General features: G+C 55.3%; 1 protein-coding gene across 2 annotated transcripts; it reads right to left on the reverse strand.

Annotated features, from left to right (window-relative positions):
- Nucleotides 1-263: 263 nt before the first annotated feature.
- LOC138824854 (histone deacetylase 11) lies at nt 264-16,001 on the reverse strand. 2 transcript variants are annotated; one of them, XM_070019246.1, is made up of 10 exons: nt 15,896-16,001; nt 15,016-15,164; nt 12,571-12,671; nt 6,193-6,309; nt 5,405-5,447; nt 3,829-3,905; nt 3,252-3,314; nt 1,617-1,713; nt 1,203-1,381; nt 264-998 (listed from the first exon to the last, which is right to left on the reverse strand). In XM_070019246.1, coding segments are annotated over exons 1-10 (1,044 nt in total). In that variant the 5' UTR covers nt 15,898-16,001; the 3' UTR covers nt 264-782. The 2 variants fall into 2 exon arrangements, with proteins under 2 accessions (XP_069875347.1, XP_069875348.1); XM_070019247.1 differs by lacking the exon at nt 15,896-16,001 and adding an exon at nt 15,646-15,668.
- Between the last annotated feature and the right edge of the window lie 5,965 nt (nt 16,002-21,966).

Below are 21,966 nucleotides of genomic sequence, written 5' to 3' on the forward strand. Positions count from 1 at the left end.
CCCTCGCCTACCTGGCTAGCCCCAGACCCCAGGAAGTCCCTCCTGGGGCCACAGCATCTGCAGACCTCGCTGGGCAAGCAGCCCTCCCAGGACTTGAAGCTGCCAGGCCTCACTTCCTCTGCCTTCCCCATCTGGTCCCTGCAGGACCAGTGCCCTTTGGTGAGCCAAGAATTCTTCCCCTAAAACTGCCTCTAGGACCCAGCAGGGAGACTGGGGGTGGGGGGCGGGCAGGGGGTACGTGAGTGAGAATCCTCAGGACCCCATTCACGGCAAGCCCGGACTTTGCTTTATTGTGGGGAATCCCAGCTGTGAGAGCCCCCAAACTGCTTTCCAAAGGCCCCTACACCCACCCAGGGCACTTGCCTGCTGTCTGGGAGCCCAGGGCGGGCTGAGGCTGCGCCCCGCAGCTCTGGCTGGGCCTGCCCCTACTAGCCCTCGCGAGGAGGGAGGCCCCTTCCACACCAACAGAAAGTAAGAGATGGTCACTTCCTCCGCCTGACCAGTCACCATGACACCTCCGGGCCCTCCTTGTCCTTCTCCGGGCGTGCCCATCTGCCCACCACCCCATGAAGAGGCTTCCCTGGAACTGGCTCTGATTTCTGCCACGCCAAGCGGCCTAGAGAACCTGGGCAGCCCGGGGGAAATGGAGGAACGGCCAGGCCCGGCCCTTCTGCCCCTCTGGCTCACTGTGCTGCCTCCGCAGCCCCAGGAAGTTAGACGACATTAAGCAGTGAGGGCGGCTCGCGAGGGGCGCGGCGGGCAGGGAGAACTGAGCGGCGGCGTCAGGGCACAGTGCAGGGAAGCAGCGGCGTGTCTGAGCTCTGTGCTGAGACACTGGGAGACTCGGGCCCGATGAGGCCCAGGTCGTGCAGATTCAGGATGGAGTCGGCGATGATTCTGGCTGTGCGTTTCTGGTACCCGCCTGAAGTCACCATGAGGATAGGAATCTGGAGGCCTCGGACCACGCGGAACACCAGCTCATCCCTCTTCACAATGCCCTGTGCGGGATGGGGAGGGCAGGCTCAGACCCCGACTCACCAGTCCCTGTCCTCCCCAACACGTCCTCCCTCCCTCCCTGCGGCTGCTCCCTGCCTCCCACAGCATGCCTGGAGCCCAGGGATGTCCCCAGGGTTGGCATGCACCCCTGGGCTGATGGGAAGCCTCCCCCAATGGCTGCCTAAGAAGGGGGTGCTGGGACATACCCCTGGGCTGATGGACAGTCCCCCGAGGCGGTCCCCCTCGAGGATGTCGGTGCCAGCGTTGTACACCACCACATCGGGCAGGTGCTCCTGGAGCGCCTTCTCTACGTTCCTCCCCACTTTACTCAGGTACTCCTGGTCCTCCGTGCCCCACTCCAGCTCCACCTTCCTCCGGATGGCCTCTGGGAGGAAGACATAAATAGTCCAGTGTGTGGGGCGGGAAACAGGCTCAGGGCGGGAAATGCTGTGGGCCCTGTCACCATGCAGGACTGGAAATGGACCTGATTTTAGTTCACTGGGACCTTTCATTCCTCCAGCTGAGCCGAGAAAGCCGCAGCCGAGGAGCCACTCCCGGGGAGTGCCGAGAAGGGTGGGGGCTGGCTGGGGGCAGGGTGGCCTGCTGGGCACACAGCTCACCTTTGGCCAAGCGGTCCCCGGGGTAGATGTGGCGGTTGTAGACATCCATGATATACACGCGCCTGTCACCCATGAAGTCTCGCTCATGCCCGTTACCCTGTGGAAGGACATGACCGCCGCTATGGCAGGTACCGCGGGACCCTGTACCCCACACCTGAGGCGTCCCCAGCAGGAGCTGCACAACTGAGGTGTGACCTGGACACCTGGCCCCAGGGCCTCTGGCAGCCCTGTCACAAGCACAAAGAGAACCCTCCATGGAAACTGAGGTAGGAACCCCAGCCTTGCCACCCTCGGCCTACAGTGGAATCAGGTGGGCCAGGAATGAGGATGCAAACTGTGCAGGCCCATGTGTGAGTGAGCGTGACTCTATGGATGGCTGTGCGTATGTGTGATGGTACATTGTGTACATGTGTTGTGTTGTGGCTGTATGGGTGTGCATGTGAGTGTGTATACATGTGACTGTGACTACGTATATACGTGTAACTGTGACTACAAGTGTACATGTAGCTGTAGAACTATGGTACTGTGTATGTGTATATGTGTGAGTGTGGCTTGTGTGTACGTGTGACTGTGCAACTATGTGATTGTGTATGTGTACATGTAAGTATGTGTACATGCGACTATACAACTGATTGTGTGTCTGTGTGTGTACATGTGAGTGTGTTCATGTGATGGTGTGTATACATGTATGTGTACATGTGACTTGAGATTGTGTATGACTGTGCACATATACATGTGTGTTCATGTGGCTATGTGATTATACATGTATGTATGCATGTGAGTACGTGTTTGTGTGACTGTATGTACATGTGACTGAGATTGTGACTGTGTATGTGTACATGTGTGTTTGTGTGACTGTGTGACTGTGTATGTGTACATGTGGGTGCATGTTCGTGTGGTTGTGTGACTGTGTACACGTGACTGAGATTGTATGTGACTCTGTATGTGTACATGTGAGTGTGTTCATGTGACTGTATGACTGTGACTGTGTATGTATGTATATGAGTGCGTGTTCATGTGACTGTGACTGTGTACATGTGACTGTGTGTTCATGTGACTGTATGACTGTGACTGTGTATGTATGTGTACATGTGAATATGTGTTCATATGACTTGTGTGACTGTATGTGTACATGTGAGTGTGTGTACATGTGACTGTGTGTGGTTGTGTATGTGTACATGTGTGTGTTCACATGAATTGTGTGGGTGTGTATGTGCACGTGTGTGTATTCATGCGACTGTGTGTGACTGTATGTGTGTGCATAGAACTGTGTAACTGTGACTGTGTGTGTTCAGAGTCCCTGGTGCCATGAATTCTGGTGGCCTCCGGGGCCCCAGGACCCAAGGCTGTGCCTGGGGCTGGTCCACAGCCTCTCAAGCTCAGGGCAGGAGGCAGGCACTGAGCCTCACAGCAGAGGACGCAGCACAACCGGACTGGGCTTTAGGAAGAGGCACCACCACTGTTGGGTCAGATAGGAGGGAGGATCCCGCGGTTCAAGAGGGAGGAGGAGGCCCTTCCCCACGGCTGGATGCAGGGCTCACTTCCAGCTTGAGTAAAGGAGGAACGGAGGGCGGCAGGAGTCCCGTGTGAGGGGAGCCGATGGTGGGGTGGGGGACAGGCTCCTGGGACACTCACCTGATGTGCATCCAGGTCAATGATGGTGGCCTTGGAGATGCCCTCCACCCGTTCAAACAGAAACTGCCGGGGAAGAGAAGAGGCATGAGGATTCCACAGACAGCGAGAGGCAGGGGATGCATGGCCTCGGTGTGCAGGCCAGCAGGTAGACACCGCTTGCCTAGGTGTGTGCAGCCCGTAGTGAGAGGGCTCCGGAGGAGGCAGACCCTGGGCTCCCCAGATGCCCTGGGACATGAGGGGAACCCCCACAGCCCTGCAACTTCATCCCCCAAATTCTGCCTCTTCCTCCAAAGACAAAGGCCAGTGCCCCTCCTCCAGGAAGCCTCCCTCCCTCCTCTGCCCTGCCAAGGCCTCCTGCTCTACCATCAGCCCCAATGCCAGGTCTGTTGGCCCCCCGGCTCCTGAAAGCCCTGTGTGGACGGGGGCCGTGTTGGCCTACACCATGCGCAGCACGGGGTTAGTCATGGAGTACGGGACTGGTGCTGGGGGTCATGGTTTTAGCTTGTGACCACTCTACCCTGAGCCCCGCTTCCTTCCTCTGGGGCCCCGGGGAGGGCTCTCGGGAGCCCAGACACACCTTGATGGCAAGCGTGATGTCAGCATAGGCACAGAAGCCGCCGCCGCGGTCGCTGGAGCAGTGGTGGAAGCCGCCCCCTGTGGAGGGCGGGTGGCGGCACTGTCTGGCTGGGTCTAGGCACCCCCTGCCCATCCTCCCCGTCCTCCCCTTCCAGCTTCCAGGCTGCACCTGGGCATGCCACACGGGCCACAAGGCAGCTCTCTGCCACAGCCACCAGTGCAGAGCAAGGCCAGCTCTCGGGGAGACCCGGGCACGCCGACCACAAGTGTCCACTCACAACCACTCCCCGCACAGGGAGCTCGCAATCCCCACAGCAGAGAGCCGCTCCTGTCCCCACCTAGCTGGGCCGGCCCTGTGGTCACCATTGGGAAGCAGGTGGTCCAGAGCCAGTTTGCCTTGGGCCCTGGTTCTGCTAGGGGAGGCTGGGGAGGCTGAGGAAGCTGGGGAGGCTGGGAGGGTGGGCTCGGTTGGCCATGGCTGCCCAAGGCAAAGGGGATGACTTGTCTTCCTTCAAACCTGAGACTCAGCCTGGAGCCTTGGAGCCCACGAGCCTGGCAGCCCCACCGGCCAGCAAGAGTGCACACAAGGGACAAGTCTCCACCCACAGACAGGAACTTGCAGAAAAGGGACAAGGAACGGGTCTCCACCCCCAGGCCACAGGCCCCTGGGCTTGGGCTCGGCTCAGGCCTCCCTATAGCCAGAAGGGGATGAAGTCACCAACAGCCCCAGTCACCCCTGCGCAGACTCAGACACAGAAGGGATCAGTAGCTTGCCCAGGGCCACACAGCCAGGTGATGGCAGACCCAGGACGGCTCAGGTCCTGCCTCTTAACTTCAACCAGGCCACAACACTTCCCAGGGCATAGGCCCCAGGCCCCTTGCTGTGGACACAGACATGAATCACTCCTTGGTTCAACCGAGTATCAGCACTCCACCCTGGGCCAGACCTAACTGGATCCCTGGGGATGCCAAGCAGCAGGAGAACCGGGCTGGCCGTGCAAGCTCATGGAAGAGCCAGGAGCTCGAGGTTCTGGGGCGACTCAGGGCTCCGGGGAAGGGAGGGAGTAGCTCCGGAGCTCTGTGTAGTTCCTCCTTGGTGAGATGGCCTGATGACACCTATGCAGCTCAAACCAGAGGCTGGGAGGGAAGGGGCTGTGCACCTGTGACACGCCGTGCTCCGTGAGGGGCAGTGATGGGGACTCCGGTGTGTGCAGCCCTCCCAGGACCCACCCTGAGGGATTGGATTATAAGGAGTCTCCCTTAGGACCTGAGAAGGTGGTATTGATGCTGTATGCTGACCTGGGCCCCAGGATGCAGATGAAGTCTTCCAGGAGAGCCCCACAAAGGTGGGAATCGCTCCACACAGAGGAGGGCAGACTTACTGGGAAGGGGCAGGGGAGTCACTGGGTGTGTGTAAAAGGCTGGGCCGGGAGTTGTATACAAGGTCCCACATTGGACAGAGGCACAGGAGGCTGCAGGTCCACCTGAGGAGGCTGCAGGGCTCGGGGTCCTTTTGGCCCTTCCTTCCCCCAGACCCATTTCAAGCCAGCCAGCGGTGCGCAGGCCCAAGCACTCACCTACGTTGATGGCCCAGCCTCGCTCCACAGCCAGCTTCCCTGCCTTGGAGACAAGCAGAGGGTGAGGGCAGGCGACCAGTCCCTTCTCTCACCCACTGATCCCTCCCCTGGCCAGCTCTGGGGTGGGAAGAAGCTGCAGCGAGGTACCGGGGCCCCTCACCCACCAGCACGGTTGGTCAGTCTAGCAAAGTCAGCACCAGACCGGCTGGCACAGGAGGCACACAGCTAAAGGCCCTATGTGACTCGCAAGAAGTGGAAGAAACTCATCCCAGTGAACTGAGGACTTTAAGGTGGCTTTTGTGGGGGGTGGAGGGGAGAGCATGTTTTATTGTGGAAATATGGTAGACCTGTTGTTGTAATCCTGCAGGAATACATAATTTAGGACGAGTGGATCAAAGATACTGCTTTCACAGTTGGTGAAATGTCCCTCGGTTTGGCTTGGTTTGCCATTTACACTAGAGCCCCAGGGGTAGAATATACCCTGTGGTGGTGGGGATTGTGGAGATGGGCCTTATATGCCAGCAAATACGGTAATGGGGGGGGAGGGCAGGAACGGGGGAGGGGGTAGGGACGGCTGGGGGGGGAGGGGGGGAGATCCAATTCCCCAGACAGAAAGCTTTTCGCAGAAAGGGTCCTTGTTGCTGGGTCTGGGGGAATAGCTGGGATTTTGCTCAACTACTAGATGGAGGAGGAAGGACAGGCAGGGAAAGGCGGGGGCGGAGGGGGGGGTGGAGAAGGGGGCAGGGAATGTGAGGGGAGGGAGCTGTGTCCGCCCCTCCCCCACCTACCATTATGGTTCCTCCTGTCTGGGTCCGCAGGGGTCTCAGCACCTTCCTCTGCACGAGGAAGTTGGGAAGGAAGATGACAGGGGGGATCTCAGTGATGGTGGCAACCGCAAAGGACCACTGTGGAAAGAAATGGAAATCAGCCCCTGCCCGGCCCGGGGATGCTCTCCAGTTGCCCTGGGACATACTTCTTTGGTTAGAAATGAGAGCCAAGCCATCCCCACACCACTGGGCTGGCCAAGCTTTGGGCTCTGGGTGCAAAGAAAAGCAGTCCACATTTCTCAGAGCAAGGTCCAAATTCCCCAGCACTGGGAAGCACTTGGAAGCGCGCGGCTGCCCTCTTGTGCCCAGAACAAGGACAGCAGAGAGCTGCCAGGATGTCTGAGGAGGACGAGTTCAGCTGACCCCTAGTAAAGAAAAGGCTACTGGGGCCTGGAAGGGAGGGCCTTTCCATCTCCTTCCTCCGGCCACAGTCTTTGCCCCAGCTGCTGAGGGTCTACGGAACAGCCAGACACACGTGCTCCAAGGCCAGGGGCAGGGCGTGCCCCCGACCTCCAGACCACAGTACTGTGGTCTGTCAGGCAGCCTGACAGCCCCCAGCAGACGCCATCATCTGCCCAGCTGGGGACGCACAGGGCTCTCCTGCTCTCCAGCAGCCCCAGGAGGAGCAGACAGAGCCTGGCTGATGTCTGGAGATACTTGCTGTAAACACTTTGTCAGGGCCTAGCAGCGTGAACAAGCCCTGATGTGGGCATGGGAAGAAATATGACTGAGAAGCAGGGCATGTGTGAGGAGGGAGATAGACAGACAGACAGGCCTCGTGGAAGAGGCGCCCCCTGCAGGTGAACAGTGAACAAGAGTCACGGTGGAAAGGCAACTTGGGGCAGAGGTGCAAGGCCAGAATGAAGAGAAGTAGGCAGAACTAGGACCAGTCATGTGAGCTTCTAGGTCATACAGAGCAGTAGAGAGCCATATCTAGTGCTGTCCCAGACTGCTTTAGTATCTCCAGGGACAGGAAAAAAAATAAGCCAGGAGCCAGTGGCTCACACCTGTAATCCTAGCTACTTAAAATCTCAGTGTCCTGGTTCAAAGCTAGCCCAGGCCAGAGAGCCCATGAGTCTCTATCTTCAATTAGCCACCAGAAAGCCAGAAGTGGCACTGTGGTTCAAAATGGAAGTAGTCCTCCTGGGATTTGTGGGCTCCTAAGTGCCCAGCGTCCTCCGCAGCCTGTTATCACAGTCACCCAGCTCCCAACCTGTGGCCCTGCTCCTTGCATTATGGTGTATCCAGTGTCACCTAAGAATGTGTGAAGAAAGCAGACCCTCAAAGCCCGCCCTGGACATCAGGCCTCAGGAACAAGTGGGCCCAGAAGCCCGTTGGGCTGTAACAAGCTGTCCAGTGATTCTGATGCTGGCTCCACTTGACATGTCTCTGCTCTGAGAAACGAGCCATAACACAGGGCTGAATGAAGAGTGAGGTGCCCCCACAGCCACCAAGAGCCAGCCTCTCCACTACAAAGCTCCACACCAAGCAGCCTCTGTGGGTGCCACAAACTGCAGGACCCACTTGGGACCTACTGTCCTAACCATTCAGGTCCAAAAGTACTCACAAGAGTGCACACTGGGTCACCTGACTCCCTCAGGTAGACCCCGGGCCCACAGAGGTTCAAAACAAGAAATGCTCTAGGGGAAGGGATGGGCTGCAAATCCACTCAGAGTGCCCCCAACTTGGGTGAGTCCCTTCCACCAGTGAAACAGCACACAAAAGGAGAGAAGGGCCGGAAGGGAACACAGGAACATGCCTCAGCAAGTGCAGAGAAAGTCTGGCAAAAATCCAACCCTTTTCCAGCATAAAAACCACTACACACACTTGGAGAAGAAAACTCTCCCAGTATGGCGAAGGGCATTTATTAAAAACAAACCAACTACCCACAGTGATAATAGTAAGGCTAAAAGCTTCCCACAAAGTCTCCTGCTTTGCCATCTCTACTCAACACAGTCTGGAGTTCCAGCAGATTGACTGCGCAAGAGAAATCGATCAATCATCCATCAATCAGCAGTATCTGTACTGTAAAGGAAGAGGTAAAACGGTCTCTACTCACCAGTAGTGTGATGTTATACATGGAAGACCCTAAGGAACGTGCACACAAGAACTATTAAAGCTAGAAAAATACATTTAGCAAAGTTGTAGGATATAGAATCCACATCCAGAAACAAGCTACATTCCTAGGCACTAGAAAGGAAACTAAGACAATTCCATTCATAATAGCACCAAAAGGAATAAAAATGTCTCAACAGAATGTAAACAAAAAGTGCAAGACTTAACTGCAGGAAACTACCACATCGCTGAGAGAAATTAAGAAGGCCTAACTAACCTGGAAATAGTCCACAATTATGCACGTGAAGACCAAGTTTCATTAAGATGGCAGAACTCCTAGAGACCTATATAGACTTACAGCTTTTACAAAACATCAAGGAGTTGGTCCTATGATTCACAAGAATCTTAAGGGACCCTAAATGGTCAAAACAATCTTGAAAAAAGAAGAAAACTAGAGGATTACAATTCCACATTTTACCCCTACTACAAAGCTGCAGTCACCAAAATAGTATGGTACTGGCATAATAGATATACAGATCAAATGAAAATCCAGAAATAGTCAGGAGGGATAAAACTGGGAGAAAATGAGGGAAGGGGTAATATTGTTCAGGAGGCTGAGATCTGAGGATCGCGGTTCAAAGCCAGCCCGGGCAAGAGAGACCATGAGACTCTTATCTCCAATAAACCACCAGAAAACCGGAAGTGGCGCTGTAGCTCAAGTGGTAGAGCACTCGCCTTGAGCTGAAGAGCTGAGGGACAGCACCCAAGCCCAGAGTTCAAGCCCCACGACCGACCAAAAAAAAAAAAAAAAAGAAAGAAAAAGAAATGTAAGCTTGGTACCAGTGGCTCATGCCTGGAATCCTAGCTACTCAGGAGGCTGAGATCTGAGGATCGAGGTTCAAAGCCAGCGAGGCAGGAAAGTCTATGAGACTCTTATCTCCAATGAACCACCAGAAAACCGGAAGTGGCATGGTGGCTCAAATGGTAGAGCACTTGCCTTGAGCTGAAGAGCTAAGGGACAGCGCCCAGGCCCAGAGTTCAAGCCCCATGACTGACAAAAAAGAAAGAGAGAGAGAGGGAGGGAGAGAAGGGAGAGAGGAGAGAGAGAGAGAGAGAGAGAGAGAGAGAGAGAGAGAGAGAGAGAGAGAGAGAGAGAGAAGCTGGGCGCCCGTGGCTCACGCCTGTAATCCTAGCTACTCAGGAAGCTGAGATCTGAGGATCATGGTTTAAAGCCAGCCAGGGCAGGAAAGTCCGTGAAACTCTTATCTCCAATAAACTACTAGAAAACCCAAGTGGCGCTGTAGCTCAAGTGGTAGAGAGCTTGCCTTGATCTGAAAAGTGCAGGGACAGTGTTCTGGCCCAGAGTTCAAGCCCAATGACCGACAAAAAAGAAAAAGGAAGGAAGGAGAGAGAGAGAGAGAGAGAGAGAGAGAGAGAGAGAGAGAGGGAGAAAGAAAGAAAGAAAGAGAGAGAGAGAGGGAGAAAGAAAGAAAGAAAGAAAGAAAGAAAGAAAGAAAGAAAGAAAGAAAGAAGGAAGGAACAAACGAACGAACGAACGAACGAACTAGCTGGGTACCGGTGGCTCACACCTGTAATCTTAGCTACTCAGGAGGATCGCAGTTCAAAGTCAGCCCAGGCAGAAAAGTCCCAATGAGATTCTTATCTCCAATTAACCACTCAAAAACCAGATGTGGAGCTGTGGCTCAAAGTAGTAGAGTGCTAACCTTGAGCAAAAGAGCTCAGGGACAGAGCCCAGGCCCTGAGTTCAAGCTCTAGACCAACATCAAAAGAAAAAAAGTACTCATTACCTTGACATAACCCCTCTGCACATCACCTTTTATTGAAAAGAAAGTCCAGAAATAAGTCCATATTTTTGTCCAATTGTATTTCCTACAAAGTTTCCAAGAACATCCACTGAGGAAAACTCAGTCTTTAATAAATGGTGTTGTGGGAACTGAATGTCCACAATCATAAAGGGGAGGGGGAGGAGGGAAGAAGGGAAGGAAGAAAACAGGGAGGGGAGAAGAAATTGGACTTTAATTTCATACCATATTCAAAAATTAACTTGAAAAGTTATCGAGACCTGGCTCAAGGGGCAGAACACCAGCTTTGAGCAAAAAGGCCAATGAGAGATTGAGGCCCCGAGTTCAAGCCTCAGTACCAACACACACATAAAAAAATAAATGATGGAGCCTGGCTGGGCGTCAGTGGCTCACATCTGTGAGCTAGGCCTGCCGAGCCGGGCCGTGTCATCAGGGGCTGGGCATGGATACTCTGATGTCCTCTGCGCCCCCACGGCACTGGATAGAGTGCCGTGCTCACTGGGTCCCCTCTGACAGACGTGCCATGAGCCGCACGCAGTGTGCAGGGACGAGCTCTTGGGTGCTGCACACACTGCCCTGCTCCTGAGGGCAGATTTTCCCTGGAATCAGCAGAAGACAAGGACCCAGTGCTGGCCCAGCCCTGCTGCCCCCTCCACTGGGCCGTGCACATGGCATGTGCTCAATATGCTCATGTCCCTGCATTGATGTTACCTTGCAAACAACAGGTCACTATTCTGCCTTCAATGATCAATTGATCCATGGTAAAGGCCACATCAGTGCAGGGGCAGAGTGGAGAGAGGCAGGAGAGAGGGGGCCACTCTGAGCTGGAGCCCTAATGTCACACCTGAGCGTCAGGGACAGCTCCCACCCCACCTCCCTCTCTCCCCCCCCATCACCCTGTGACTGTCCATGGTACCCAGAACAAAATCCATACTCCTTCCACAGCCGGCAGGCCTGGAGTGTCACAGGAACGATCTTGTTCCTTTTGCGCTGGCTGCCATGGAGCTCGAAGGCACTCGTGGAGCCCTTTGAGCTGGCAGGTCTGGATTCTCCTGCCCTGGTCCTTGATTTTCTATTTGGGACACTACCTGTTAATGCTTTTGAAATTACTTTTCTTATTACAGAAGATGCTGCTCTCAGAATTGGGGGGGGGGGCAGGGCAAGGCATGCAGCCTGCCCTGCAATTTCCCCTAAGGGCCTGTAAATTGGGGCGGTGCTAGAGCCTATCCCCTCATTCTTGCCTCATCCTGGCCTTACTCTGTTCTGCTCTGCCCTTGCCTGACTCAGAGCCCCGGGTCCCACACGCTCCTCACCCTCTGCAGTCAGGCAGCATGCCCTTCTGACCTGGCCCCCTGGGCTGTGGACTGTGACTGCGCATGCCCGGGCCCCAGGAAACCAGGGCAGCCAGCGCCGGGCTTTCTGCCAACGCCTCACACACCTCTGTCTCCTGGGAGCCAAGCTGCACCCTCCTCCTGGTAATCTTTCAGGAGCTCACAGCTCCATGTAGAACTGCCATAGCGCGGGACGGGAAGAGGAGGAGGAAGGGCAGTAGCTATGACTGAGCCCTGGAAGACTGGGTGGATGCTTTGGCAGCTTCCCCCAGGCCCGACCCACTGCCCAGGTGCCCTTGAGCAGGCTCAGCCTGGTTCTGGGCCATGGCTTTTCTTCCCACTGAGTGGAGGGCACTGTTCAACTCCAGCATCCACAGGGGCTCTGAGCCCACGGCAAGTCCAGCCAGGAAGCCTGGGGGCAGAGCACCTGTGGCACACCTGACGCCACCCCCACCAGCTCAGGCTGGCTGCTGAAGGTTCTGATACCCCTATGCCAGTTCCTGCCTCACCCACAGAAGGGTAAGTGAGTGTGGGCTCTGGTGGGAGTCAGTGGACACTCCCCCCTCCCAGAAAGAGAGTGCAGCCCAGTAGCTGAAGGCCCAGTTTGGGCTGCCGAGGGCTTGGAGACTTTAGAGCTGCACCATGAAGGAATCAGGGAACGTCATCTAAGTGCCTGCATTTCACATTTCTCTCAGAAAGCTGGGTGGTCTGGTCATGTGGGGCCCACAGAGGAGCTTTGTGGCAGACACCCATATGGGGAGGATGGCAGTTCTGCCGTCCACCCCAGATACCTCCTGCCTGCTTTTTTATTCTCCCTGCCAGACCCTAGGGGGAGTTCCAAACCAGTCTTTAGCCCAACCATTTGCAACAAGTCTTTACAAGAAGACCTTGAACTTAAACTGAGCCCAATATAAAAATAGACCAAAGTGGTCATCCAGGCAGAGATCTGTGAGGCCTGTCCATAAAGCAGAGGTTGAAAATCACTGATGCAGAAGCCCCCAGTCTCTAGAGGGTTCTACTTCCACCGGTGGCCATCCTTGCTCTCGTACACCCTGAGACAGGAGGTCATTATCCAGCATAGACTCCCATGCTGCCTGCCAGGCTCCCCTCCTCCCATCACCACCCTGTACCTTCAGCTCATTGAGATAGCGCCTTGTATGCACCACCAGCAGGTCCTCCTCCGACGCCTCCCGCGCCTCCACCAGCATGCTGTCCGCCAGGAGCTTCTCCTCTGGAACCACAAAGCAGGCTGCTGTTTCCTGCTGCTACTTCAAGCCCGCCCCCTTCCCCCCAGGCTGCAGGTACACCCTCAGCAGCCCCAGGCCCAGGGTGAGGTAGGCACTGCTGGCTTGCAGGCCTCCCACAACAGGCTGCCAGCCAGGCCAGTGTGGACGATGGCCAGACTCCCCGGCCCAGGACATTGCATACTGGACTCACAGCAACCCTTGTGTGTCCCAAAAGCTGCCCACAGCCACCGGGTGAGCTCGGGTGTGAGTGGATGGCGTCCACAGGCAGGCGACACATGGTCACCACAGCACCCAAGGCCCCCAGCTATGTGGCCCCACCTCCCTTCCACCCTCATCCTCAGAAGACAGAAGGGAACATGGCCTCCTCTCAAGTGAGCCACACTCTTCCTCATACCTCTGCCTCCATCTGGAACCTTGGTGACCGCTGTACAGCCTGACCTACCCTTGCTCACCTCTCCTTATAAGCAAAGGACAGCAGCTGCCAGTCCGTGGCCAGTGGACATTAGGACAGCCAGGGCTGAACTACAAGAACCGGACCCCGCCAGTGCTGGATTACTCTTGTTTTTATTGCATTTCTTTTGTTTTGTTTTGATCACGGCCTCTATTTAAAGCAAGTAAAACTGCCTTTCCCCACTCAGATGACACATTTCCTTTAAAAACCAATTTAAATTAGTTTTTAAATTAGAGGTAGAATCAGTAACAATATGCAGTGGGGGGGGGGGGGGTGGCCAGGTCCCAAGGGAGACCGCAGCTTATGCTTGGAGGCCTGTGCTGTTTCCACGGCCCTCACAAATACCATTTTGCTAAAGAAGAAACTGAGGCCCAGCGCAGGCAGTGTCTCCCTTCCCCACGAGGCTAGACCAGAATGCTCTACATTCTCAACACATCGCAGCTCCAATGAGTCGTGATTAGAAATCAAGCCTGGTAGAAACCAACTGGTTGCAAATATTTTCCACATACAGACCAGGCAGGGCTCCCTTCCTATAACACCCCATGGTCTCCAGTGCTTCCTGTAGAGGGCTGGCTCCTCTCCTGGTACAGCACCCAAGGCCCCAGCCATGTGGCCCCACCTCCCTTCCACCCTCATCCCAGAAGACAGAAGGGAACAGAGACAACTGTTGTCTCCCAGGAGTGGAAGACACGGAACGCCACTGGGGGGCTGCTGGGAGATACAGGGGCTGAAGAAGGGCAAAGGACAGGGCAGAAGGCACACATTTAGGAACCGCAGGCGAGAGGCAGGATGATTCCCTCCATCATCACCTATTATCCATGTTCCCTATACTTCAGCTTTTCTTTATTTGAGTGTTCAGTTTGCTCACTACTGTAATCAGAAAACCAGTATCCCTTGCCATAAATAGAAGAACCAGAAATGAAAAATCCAATGGGAGCACAGTGTTACTAATCTCTGAGCTGATGGTATTTTTGCAAGATGGAGAGCCCACCACTTGCTCTAGATTTGTTTAGAAGGGAGATGGGCTTTGGTGTTAAAGGTGGGCTGGCGACACTTGCTCCACACTGTAGTCAGAAGGGGTGCTGCCAGACATACTTCCTGTTTTTCCCAAATTAGGGATCCTGATGCAAGGAAACTCCTCCCCAAATCAGACCACAGGTAAAATGATGCTTTCCTAATGGGGCCTCCACTGGAGTTGTGTCCAAACATGAGCCAGGAATCTTGGTCCCAGAGCTGACTTCCAGACCATAATCCTACATAGTAGTTGTGTGGCACTGTCCATATTCTAACTGTTCCAGCTCCAATTTCCTAATCAGCAAGGCTGAAGGGACACTGGATTCCTCCAAAGTTCAGCTTCCAAGTGTCCAGCTTTGTGTATGTGTGCCAGTAATGAAGCCTGAACTCAGGGCCTAAGTGCTGTCCCATAGCCTTTTTTTTTTTCTTAAGGCTAGCATTCCACCTCTTGAGCCACAGCTCCACTTCTGGCTTTTACTGGTTAATTGGAGGTGAAAGTCTCACAGATTTTCCTGCCTGGGCTGGCTTTGAACTTTGATCTCAGCCCTGTGAGTATCTAAGATTACAGGCGTGAGCCACCTGTGCCCAGCCTCCTATGCTCAGCTTTAATGAGCTCCTCTTCTACTGGGGCAGAGGCACGGGACATGTCCACGGTGACAGGAACCAGTGGGAGGGTGAAACAAGACACAACATGCTTAGGACTCTACTGCAAAGATCTCGTTGACAGCAGGGGCAGAAGGCAGTGTGGGGTCTGCAGCTAGGGGTGAGGGTCCTGATGCTTCTCTTGAGATGTGTGGGGAGGACAGGTGGGCCCAAGGAAGCAGGGGGTGAGGAAGGGCTGGGGGTGGAGGGGCTTGGCATACCTTTTAGGAAATTGATCACCTTGCCCCATTTTCCAGCGTCGAAGGGGTGCAGCTTCTCCAGGCCCATGAAGGTGATGTTGTAGCGAGGCGAGTACACGATGGGCCAGCGCTTTTCTGACACATGCTGGTACAGCTGGGTCACGTGTGGCCTTCCGCATGCACAGGACAGACAGGAAAACCTCAGTGTGGCGCGAGGCATGCCCTCCCCTGGCCCCCACCTCCCACTCTGCCGCAGCAACAGGAATAAGAGCCGATTCTCACTGGGCCCCGACGGGCTGGCCCTGAGCCCAGCCCCTGGCCGGTCCTGCCCGCAGCGGCCGGGGAGACAGGCCCTCCACCCCCACCGGGGGCTGCTCAAGGACCCAAGGTCACACACAGGCCCGTGGAGAGGCCGCGGTGCGCTGCGGGGGGGGGTCCTAGTCCCAAGGCCTCGGTGCCCCCTCTCCACACCAGAGCACCCGCTCCCCTGGGGGGGGGGCTGGGCCTCGGCTCCACCACGGACCGCGCACGGGCATCTGAGGAGAGGCGCGCAGACGGCGCAGGCCGCGTTCCCGGGGGCCTGGGCTCCGGCCGGGGGCCCCGCGTGACGGCCCCCGCGTGACGGTCCCACAGGGGCTGCTGGCGTCTCACCCTGAGGCCCGGCAGGGGAGCCCTGGGCCCCCCGCCCGAGGGGCCCGGCGCCGGTCCCCCGGTCCCCCCGCGTCGCCGAGCAGGCGCGCACGGCTGGCCCGGCGCCCGGGGCGGCCGACGGTGCGGGCCCGCGCGCCCGGGCTCGCCAGAGTAGGCCAGCACCTGTCGGGCCCGGGGGCCGCGCGCGCGCGCTCCGCCGCCCGCGGGGACCCCTGCGGCCCTCCCCGAGCCCCCGCCCCGCCGCACTCACATCCCGGGGCCGGCCCTCCCAGCGCTGGCCGAAGCTCGGCGACGCGAGGGGGGAGAGCGGGGCGGGCGGGCGGGCGTGGCCCGCCCGGGACACGCCCCCAGGCTGCCGCGGCGCCTCCGCTGGGGGCGGGGCCTCGGCAGGCTTGTCTCCTCCTGCCCCACGCCGCGGTGCGTCACAGACCCTAGAATCCCGAGCCCAGCTCGCCCGCCGAAAGAAGGCCACGCCCCCAGAGCTCGTCACGCGCAATGTCCCGCCTGCCTCAGACCAATACCCAATGGAATTCCACCTGGCTCAGAAGGCCACGCCTCTGGGTAGGCGGGCCACGTAGGGTTGCACTTCATTCGTCGCGGGAGGGGGTGGGACCTGCGGCGTCGCCCCGCCTCGGAGGCGTGGTCAGCGTGTCCCCTCCTCCCCCACGCTTCCAGCCTATTTTTCTTCTCCCGGAGGAGAGGAGCCGGGCGACGGGGGCGCCGCCGGCCCCGGGCTCGCGTGCGCCCTTGAGCAAGGCCCCGCGCTCTCTGGACCTTTGTTTCTACTAGACACGCGTGCGGTTGGTGGGGGCTACTCGTCTTCTGAGCTGCGGAGCCATGACCTCTCGCCTAGAGGTCGGCCGCGCGGCCCCCTTGCGCAGAGGGTCACCTTCCCAGCAGCCTCTGTGAGGCTGGGGGGGCAGGGTTACCCCCCCCCGTCCCGGGCCCACGCGCCAGCTGGGGGTGCTGCGGCTGGAACCGGGAGGAGGCCCCACAATAGGGCCCAGAGCTCGGGGACAGTGGCCCTCTGTTGGCCCAGCTGTCCCCGCCAGCAGACAGCAGCAGCTGGCCAGGGCCGGGCCCGGGTCCCCGGCGGGGCCTGTGCCAGGACCGCGTGGCCCCTGGGCAGGGGGGCTCCGGGCCGCCTCCCGAGGGGTGCTGCCCCCCCCCCGTGCTCCCGGCCTTAACCGCCAGCCCGGGACCTCGGCGGCCCTCCGTGTGCCCGGAGTGATGCGTAGCCTTGGGTCTGCAGAGCTGACCTGCCGTTCTCAGTGGGCCCTGGCCCCTGGTCCGCGCCAGCCCTGCGGGACTTTGGAAACCCCTCCTGCTTCTGCTTTCTAACTCCATTTCCCGTGGTTTCCCCAGCAGGCAACTCCATTGCAAAGTATTGCCAACTGACCCGCCAAACCTTTCCTCTTTCTCAGTCGGTGGGCTCAGCTGTGGTAATGGAAGCTAACCCTTGCAGGTCGCTATGGGGAATACTGACGCCTCTTTGGGGGGGGAGGGCACTGGGACCTGCCTTTGAAGGGGATGTGGGCGCTGGGCCCCCTCCCTCACCTTCTCTTTTGCTTCCTGGCCATGATGTGAGTAGGTTTGCTCAGTCACATATTCTTAGGGCCTCATCACAGGCCTAAAACTACAGGCCCATCAGATCAGGACCTGGAGCCTCCAAAACTACAAGCCAAAAGGAACCCCTTTTTTTTCTGTAAGTGGTTAGCTCAGACATTTTGTTTATAGTGATGGAAAGCTAACACACATGGTGAGTGAGGTGCAGGGAAGGAGTGAGGTGCAGAGAAGGAAAAAACAAACAAACAAACTCTGGTGTTCTGGGCAATCTTAGAGATTCCTCCAGTCCTCTCCATCTGAGCAACTGGAGTGAGTGGGGCTTTAGCAATGGCCCTGCCTCCTGTCCCTGGCATTTCCTGCAGAGGCCTTGCAGACTTGATGCATTCACAGGGCCTGCCACCAAGAAAATCTGGGCCTTAATCCTAGCCATGTCTGCTCACCGAAACCAAGGAGGTGGTCCATCCCGGTGACCAGGTAGTGGCCCCAAAGCCCCTGCCTCCACCATAACCCTGGCTACAACCTCAGCAGGCCCCAGTCTCATCCTCAGGGAAGTTGACGCACTTGGTGGAGTGAAGTCACCCCTCCCTGCTCTCGGCTCCTGGCAGCCAGAGGCTTGCTATGCCTACAAGGATTGGTGCTCAGGAGATTCCAGGACTGGGAACTCATTAGCATACAAGGCTGCCAGCAACAAACATGATACATGCTCCCCAGCTGCACTGATGGAGACACACACCCCATAACTGCCACATGCCACCCCAGATGCACATTCACACACACACACACACACACACACACACACACACACACACACACACACACACGTGCTGCCTGTTATTTTGCACTTTGCCTTTTAAAACCTAAAACACATCTTTATAGATACCCTAACATCAACAGGACCTAATCTACTGCCACCTTTTTAGTGGCTGTGCTATATTCCTTTGCAGGGCTATCTTTTTTTTGGGGGGGAGGGGTGTCCGGTTGTGGGGCCTGAACTCTGGACCTGGGCGCTGTCCCTCAGCTCTTCAGCTCAAGGCTAGCACCCTACCACTTGAGCCACAGCGCCCCTTCTGGCTTTTTCTGCTTATGTGGTGCTGAGGAATCAAACCCAGGGCCTCATGCATGCAAGGCAAGCGCTTTACCACTAAGCCACCTTCCCAGCCCCTTGCAGGACTATCTTTTGTCCCTGTGCATGCATTTCTAGTTTCTTTGCTCTCAGGATGCCTCAGGGGGTACTTGATGCCATGAGCCTGGGCATCTGGCCATATTTCCACATTTAATTCTGACAGAGATGGCTAAAATGTCTGCCCAAAAGTTAGTGTTATTTTATACCTTTATCAGTAATACAGGAGGAATGTCTGTGCTTGCATTTATTTTGCTAATAGGAGGAGTGTGAAGTCCTGTCTCTGTGCATTTTTAAATATATTGACGTGAATAATATAGGCATTTTCTAAATATCCACAAGGAATTGATGCCATGTAAACCAAAAGCATGTATGTTCCAGTCCCTTACAGTGGTGTGGCATTTGCACAGAACTTACCCCATCTACTTTAAATCATCTCTAGATGGCATATGATACCCACACAATGTCAGTGCTCTGCAAACAGTTGTTAGATGTGAGAGCCCCAAAAACTGAGCTGTGAGACCTGAAAGGACTGGGAGTTTGGAAGGCTTCTCCCAACATACTCTCAGAACGCTGAGAGTTTCCTGAAAAGGTCCATCAGTCCTGGCTTGATAGGAATTCAGATTTCTATCCTGGATGTAGGTTAATTCCACCCCAAACTTTCTGGGAGCATGGGGATAGACAAAAGCCTATGCAAAGTCATTTACTGCTTACCTCTATTTCCAATCCTAAGATAAGGAAGTCATTTATCAGTTAAATAAGACTGTACCACAGGATTGGTGCTTGTGACTTCAAGAATATTGTTACCTTACTTTCTGCACATACACCCCTGAACCCTACTCAATAAATACCTTGTGTAAAGGACCTTGGGCACATGAAGCAGGCAGAAGACCTCAGGCCCTGGATGCCCCAAACATCAGGTCCATTACTGCCCCGTCCCAGGACATGGTGGGTCCTGACAGATCCTTTTTTTTTCCCGTTGGTCCTAAGGCTTGAATTCAGGCCCTGGCACTGTCCCTGATATCTTTTTTGCTCAAGGCTAGCACTCTACCATTTTGAGCCACAGTTTCACTTCTCATTTTTTGAGTGGTTAATTGGAGATAAGAGTTTCACGGGGACTTTTCTGCCTGGGCTGACTTCAAACTGATCCTCAGATCTCAGCCTCCTAAGTAGCTAGGACACAGGTGTGAGCCACCAGCACCCAGCTCAGATTATTATTATTATTATTATAGATTATTATTATATTATTTATAGTGACAAAGAAAAATGTTTATATGGGGGCTGGGAAGGTGGCTCAGTAGTAGAGCACTTGCCTTGCATGCCTGAGGCCCTGGGTTCGATTTCTTAGTACCACATAAGCAAAAAGAGAAAAGCCTGAAGTGTCGCTGTGGCTCAAGTGGTAGAGCGCTAGCCTTGAGCTGAAGAGCTGAGGGACAGCGCCCAGGCCCAGAGTTCAGGTCCCATGACCGGACCCCCCCCCAAAAAAAAGAAAAAAATGTCTATACATGTTTGTACAGGTGCATTTGCCAAAGCAAGCACTGAGGTTTGGACTCAGGGCCTTGGATTTGCTAAGCAGGTGCTCTACCACACCCCTATGCATTTTTGCTTTGGTTATTTTTCAAATAAGATCTTGCTTTTGTTGAGGTCAACCTGGACTTTAATCCTCCTACTTATACTTCCTACATAGCTAAGATGATAGGTATACACTGCCACATCTAGCTTCATCATTGGTTCAGATGGGGCCTCGAGAACTTTTTTGCCTGGGCTGGCCTCAAACCATGATCTTCCTACTCTTTATGAGTAGCTGGGATTGCAGTCATGAGCTACTGCACTTGGCCCAGATGCAGTTTTAAAGTTTTTTATTGGCAGTGTTGGGATTTGAACATGTACTGCTTAGTTATTATTTTGTAACCTCAAAACTCAAAAAGTAAGACCAAAGCATTCACTGTCTCTTTCAAGTCTGGTGGTCTTCTGTGCTGTTAATCTGGGTGGTAGTTGGCTGGTGTGACTGGACAGTTGGGGGTCTGCTCTGGCTGGGATGACTCAGCCTTCTGGGTTAGCTGTCCATTAACCCATACCTTTTACATCGTGCCAAACAGCCAGCCCCAGTGTGTCCTCGTGGAAGTAGCAAGATTCCACAGCCACCACCATCTTCCAATGTCTTCTCTGATTCACTCCCCTTGATTCCATTCACCAAAGCAAGTCACATGGCCAAGCCTACATCTAGGGCAGAAGAGAGACACTGCCAAGGTCCATGAACACCGGGATGCAGGAATCGCTGGGGCCCTCATTGCTGTCATCTACCCCAAGCCCCACGCTCAGCAGATGGGAAGGCGATCTCCATAGCAACCAGTCCTGAGGCCCAGATAGCAAGGATGTCTCACGGAAGCTGCTGACTGCTGCCTACATGTGACCTGGAGCCACACAGAATCCTTCTGGAGAGAAGGAAGAAGAACATCCTTGAATTGTCAGCCTGGAGACATGAGATCTGGAAAGAGGAATTAGGTTGGAGTATTACAAAAAAAAAAAAGCACTCACCAGTGGCTCACACCAGTAATCCTAACTACTTAGGAGGCTGAGATTTGAGGATCCAAGTTCAAAGGCAGACAACTCCATGAGGCTTTTACATCCAGTTAACAAAAAAGCCAGAAGTGGAGGTGTGGCTCAAGTGCTCATAGACCACCAACTTTGATCAAAAAGCTAAGGGAGAGAGAGAAGCCCCGAGTTCCAGCCCCAGTACTGGCAGAGTGTGTGTGTGTGTGTGTGTGTGTGTGTGTGTGTGTGCGCGCGCACTTATAGACTGGAATTTAAATCCACTAGAACTGAGAACGTGTTGGCTTCCTGTTGAAAGTGGAGAGGGTGACAAAGATATGAGCATGCAGGGGAAAGTTTTCCAACGCAGGGGAAGCTATCCTCCCCCGCTGTGAGGCCCGAGGGGCACCGTGGTCCCGCCAGCCTGCTGTCCTCATTTCTTAGCGCAGGCAACAGCAGCCAAGTGCTCTTGCAGGGTGCAATGCCTGAGCCACAGCGTCTGGTGCTGCGGCGGTGGCTGCTGGGGTGTGCTTCAGACAATCAAATTATTTCCTAATTGGAGTCTCCTGCTTAATCAGCTGCTTGCTGAGCATTTGTGCTCTCAGCGATTTCCCTGTCAACACCTCCACCTCTAAACTGCTCTGGTCTGGCTTCAGGATTCTGCCCCTGAGGACAGCTGGAAGGGGAGGGGCCTGCAGGCCACCCTGAGAGACAGGAAGCAGCTGTTCCCTCAACATCAGTGACCTCACTGGGCTTCACAGCCAGCCACCAGGCCAGCTGGGGAACAGGCAGCAGCAGGTGTGCTGTTAGCTCCTCACGTCTTCAAGGGTGGGTCTCTGCCTCTCTCTAGACCTCAGTGACCATGAAAAATCTCCAACTGGGCACTGGTGGCTCATGCCTGTAATTCCAGCTATTCAGGGGGCCAAGAGCTTAAGGATGGAAGCTAAGGTCTGCCTGAGCAGACACATCCTTGAGACTCTTATCTCCAGTTAGCCAACAAGAAAACCAGAAGTGGAGGTGTGACTTAACTGGTAGAGCACCTATTGTGAGGAAAAAAAAAAAGCTAAGCAAAAATGCAAGGGCTGGGAACTGGTGGCTCATGC

Source organism: Dipodomys merriami, unplaced genomic scaffold, assembly GCF_024711535.1.
Source record: "Dipodomys merriami isolate MVZ:Mamm:240054 unplaced genomic scaffold, mDipMer1.0.p SCAF_13, whole genome shotgun sequence".
Classification (NCBI taxonomy): Eukaryota; Metazoa; Chordata; class Mammalia; order Rodentia; family Heteromyidae; genus Dipodomys; species Dipodomys merriami.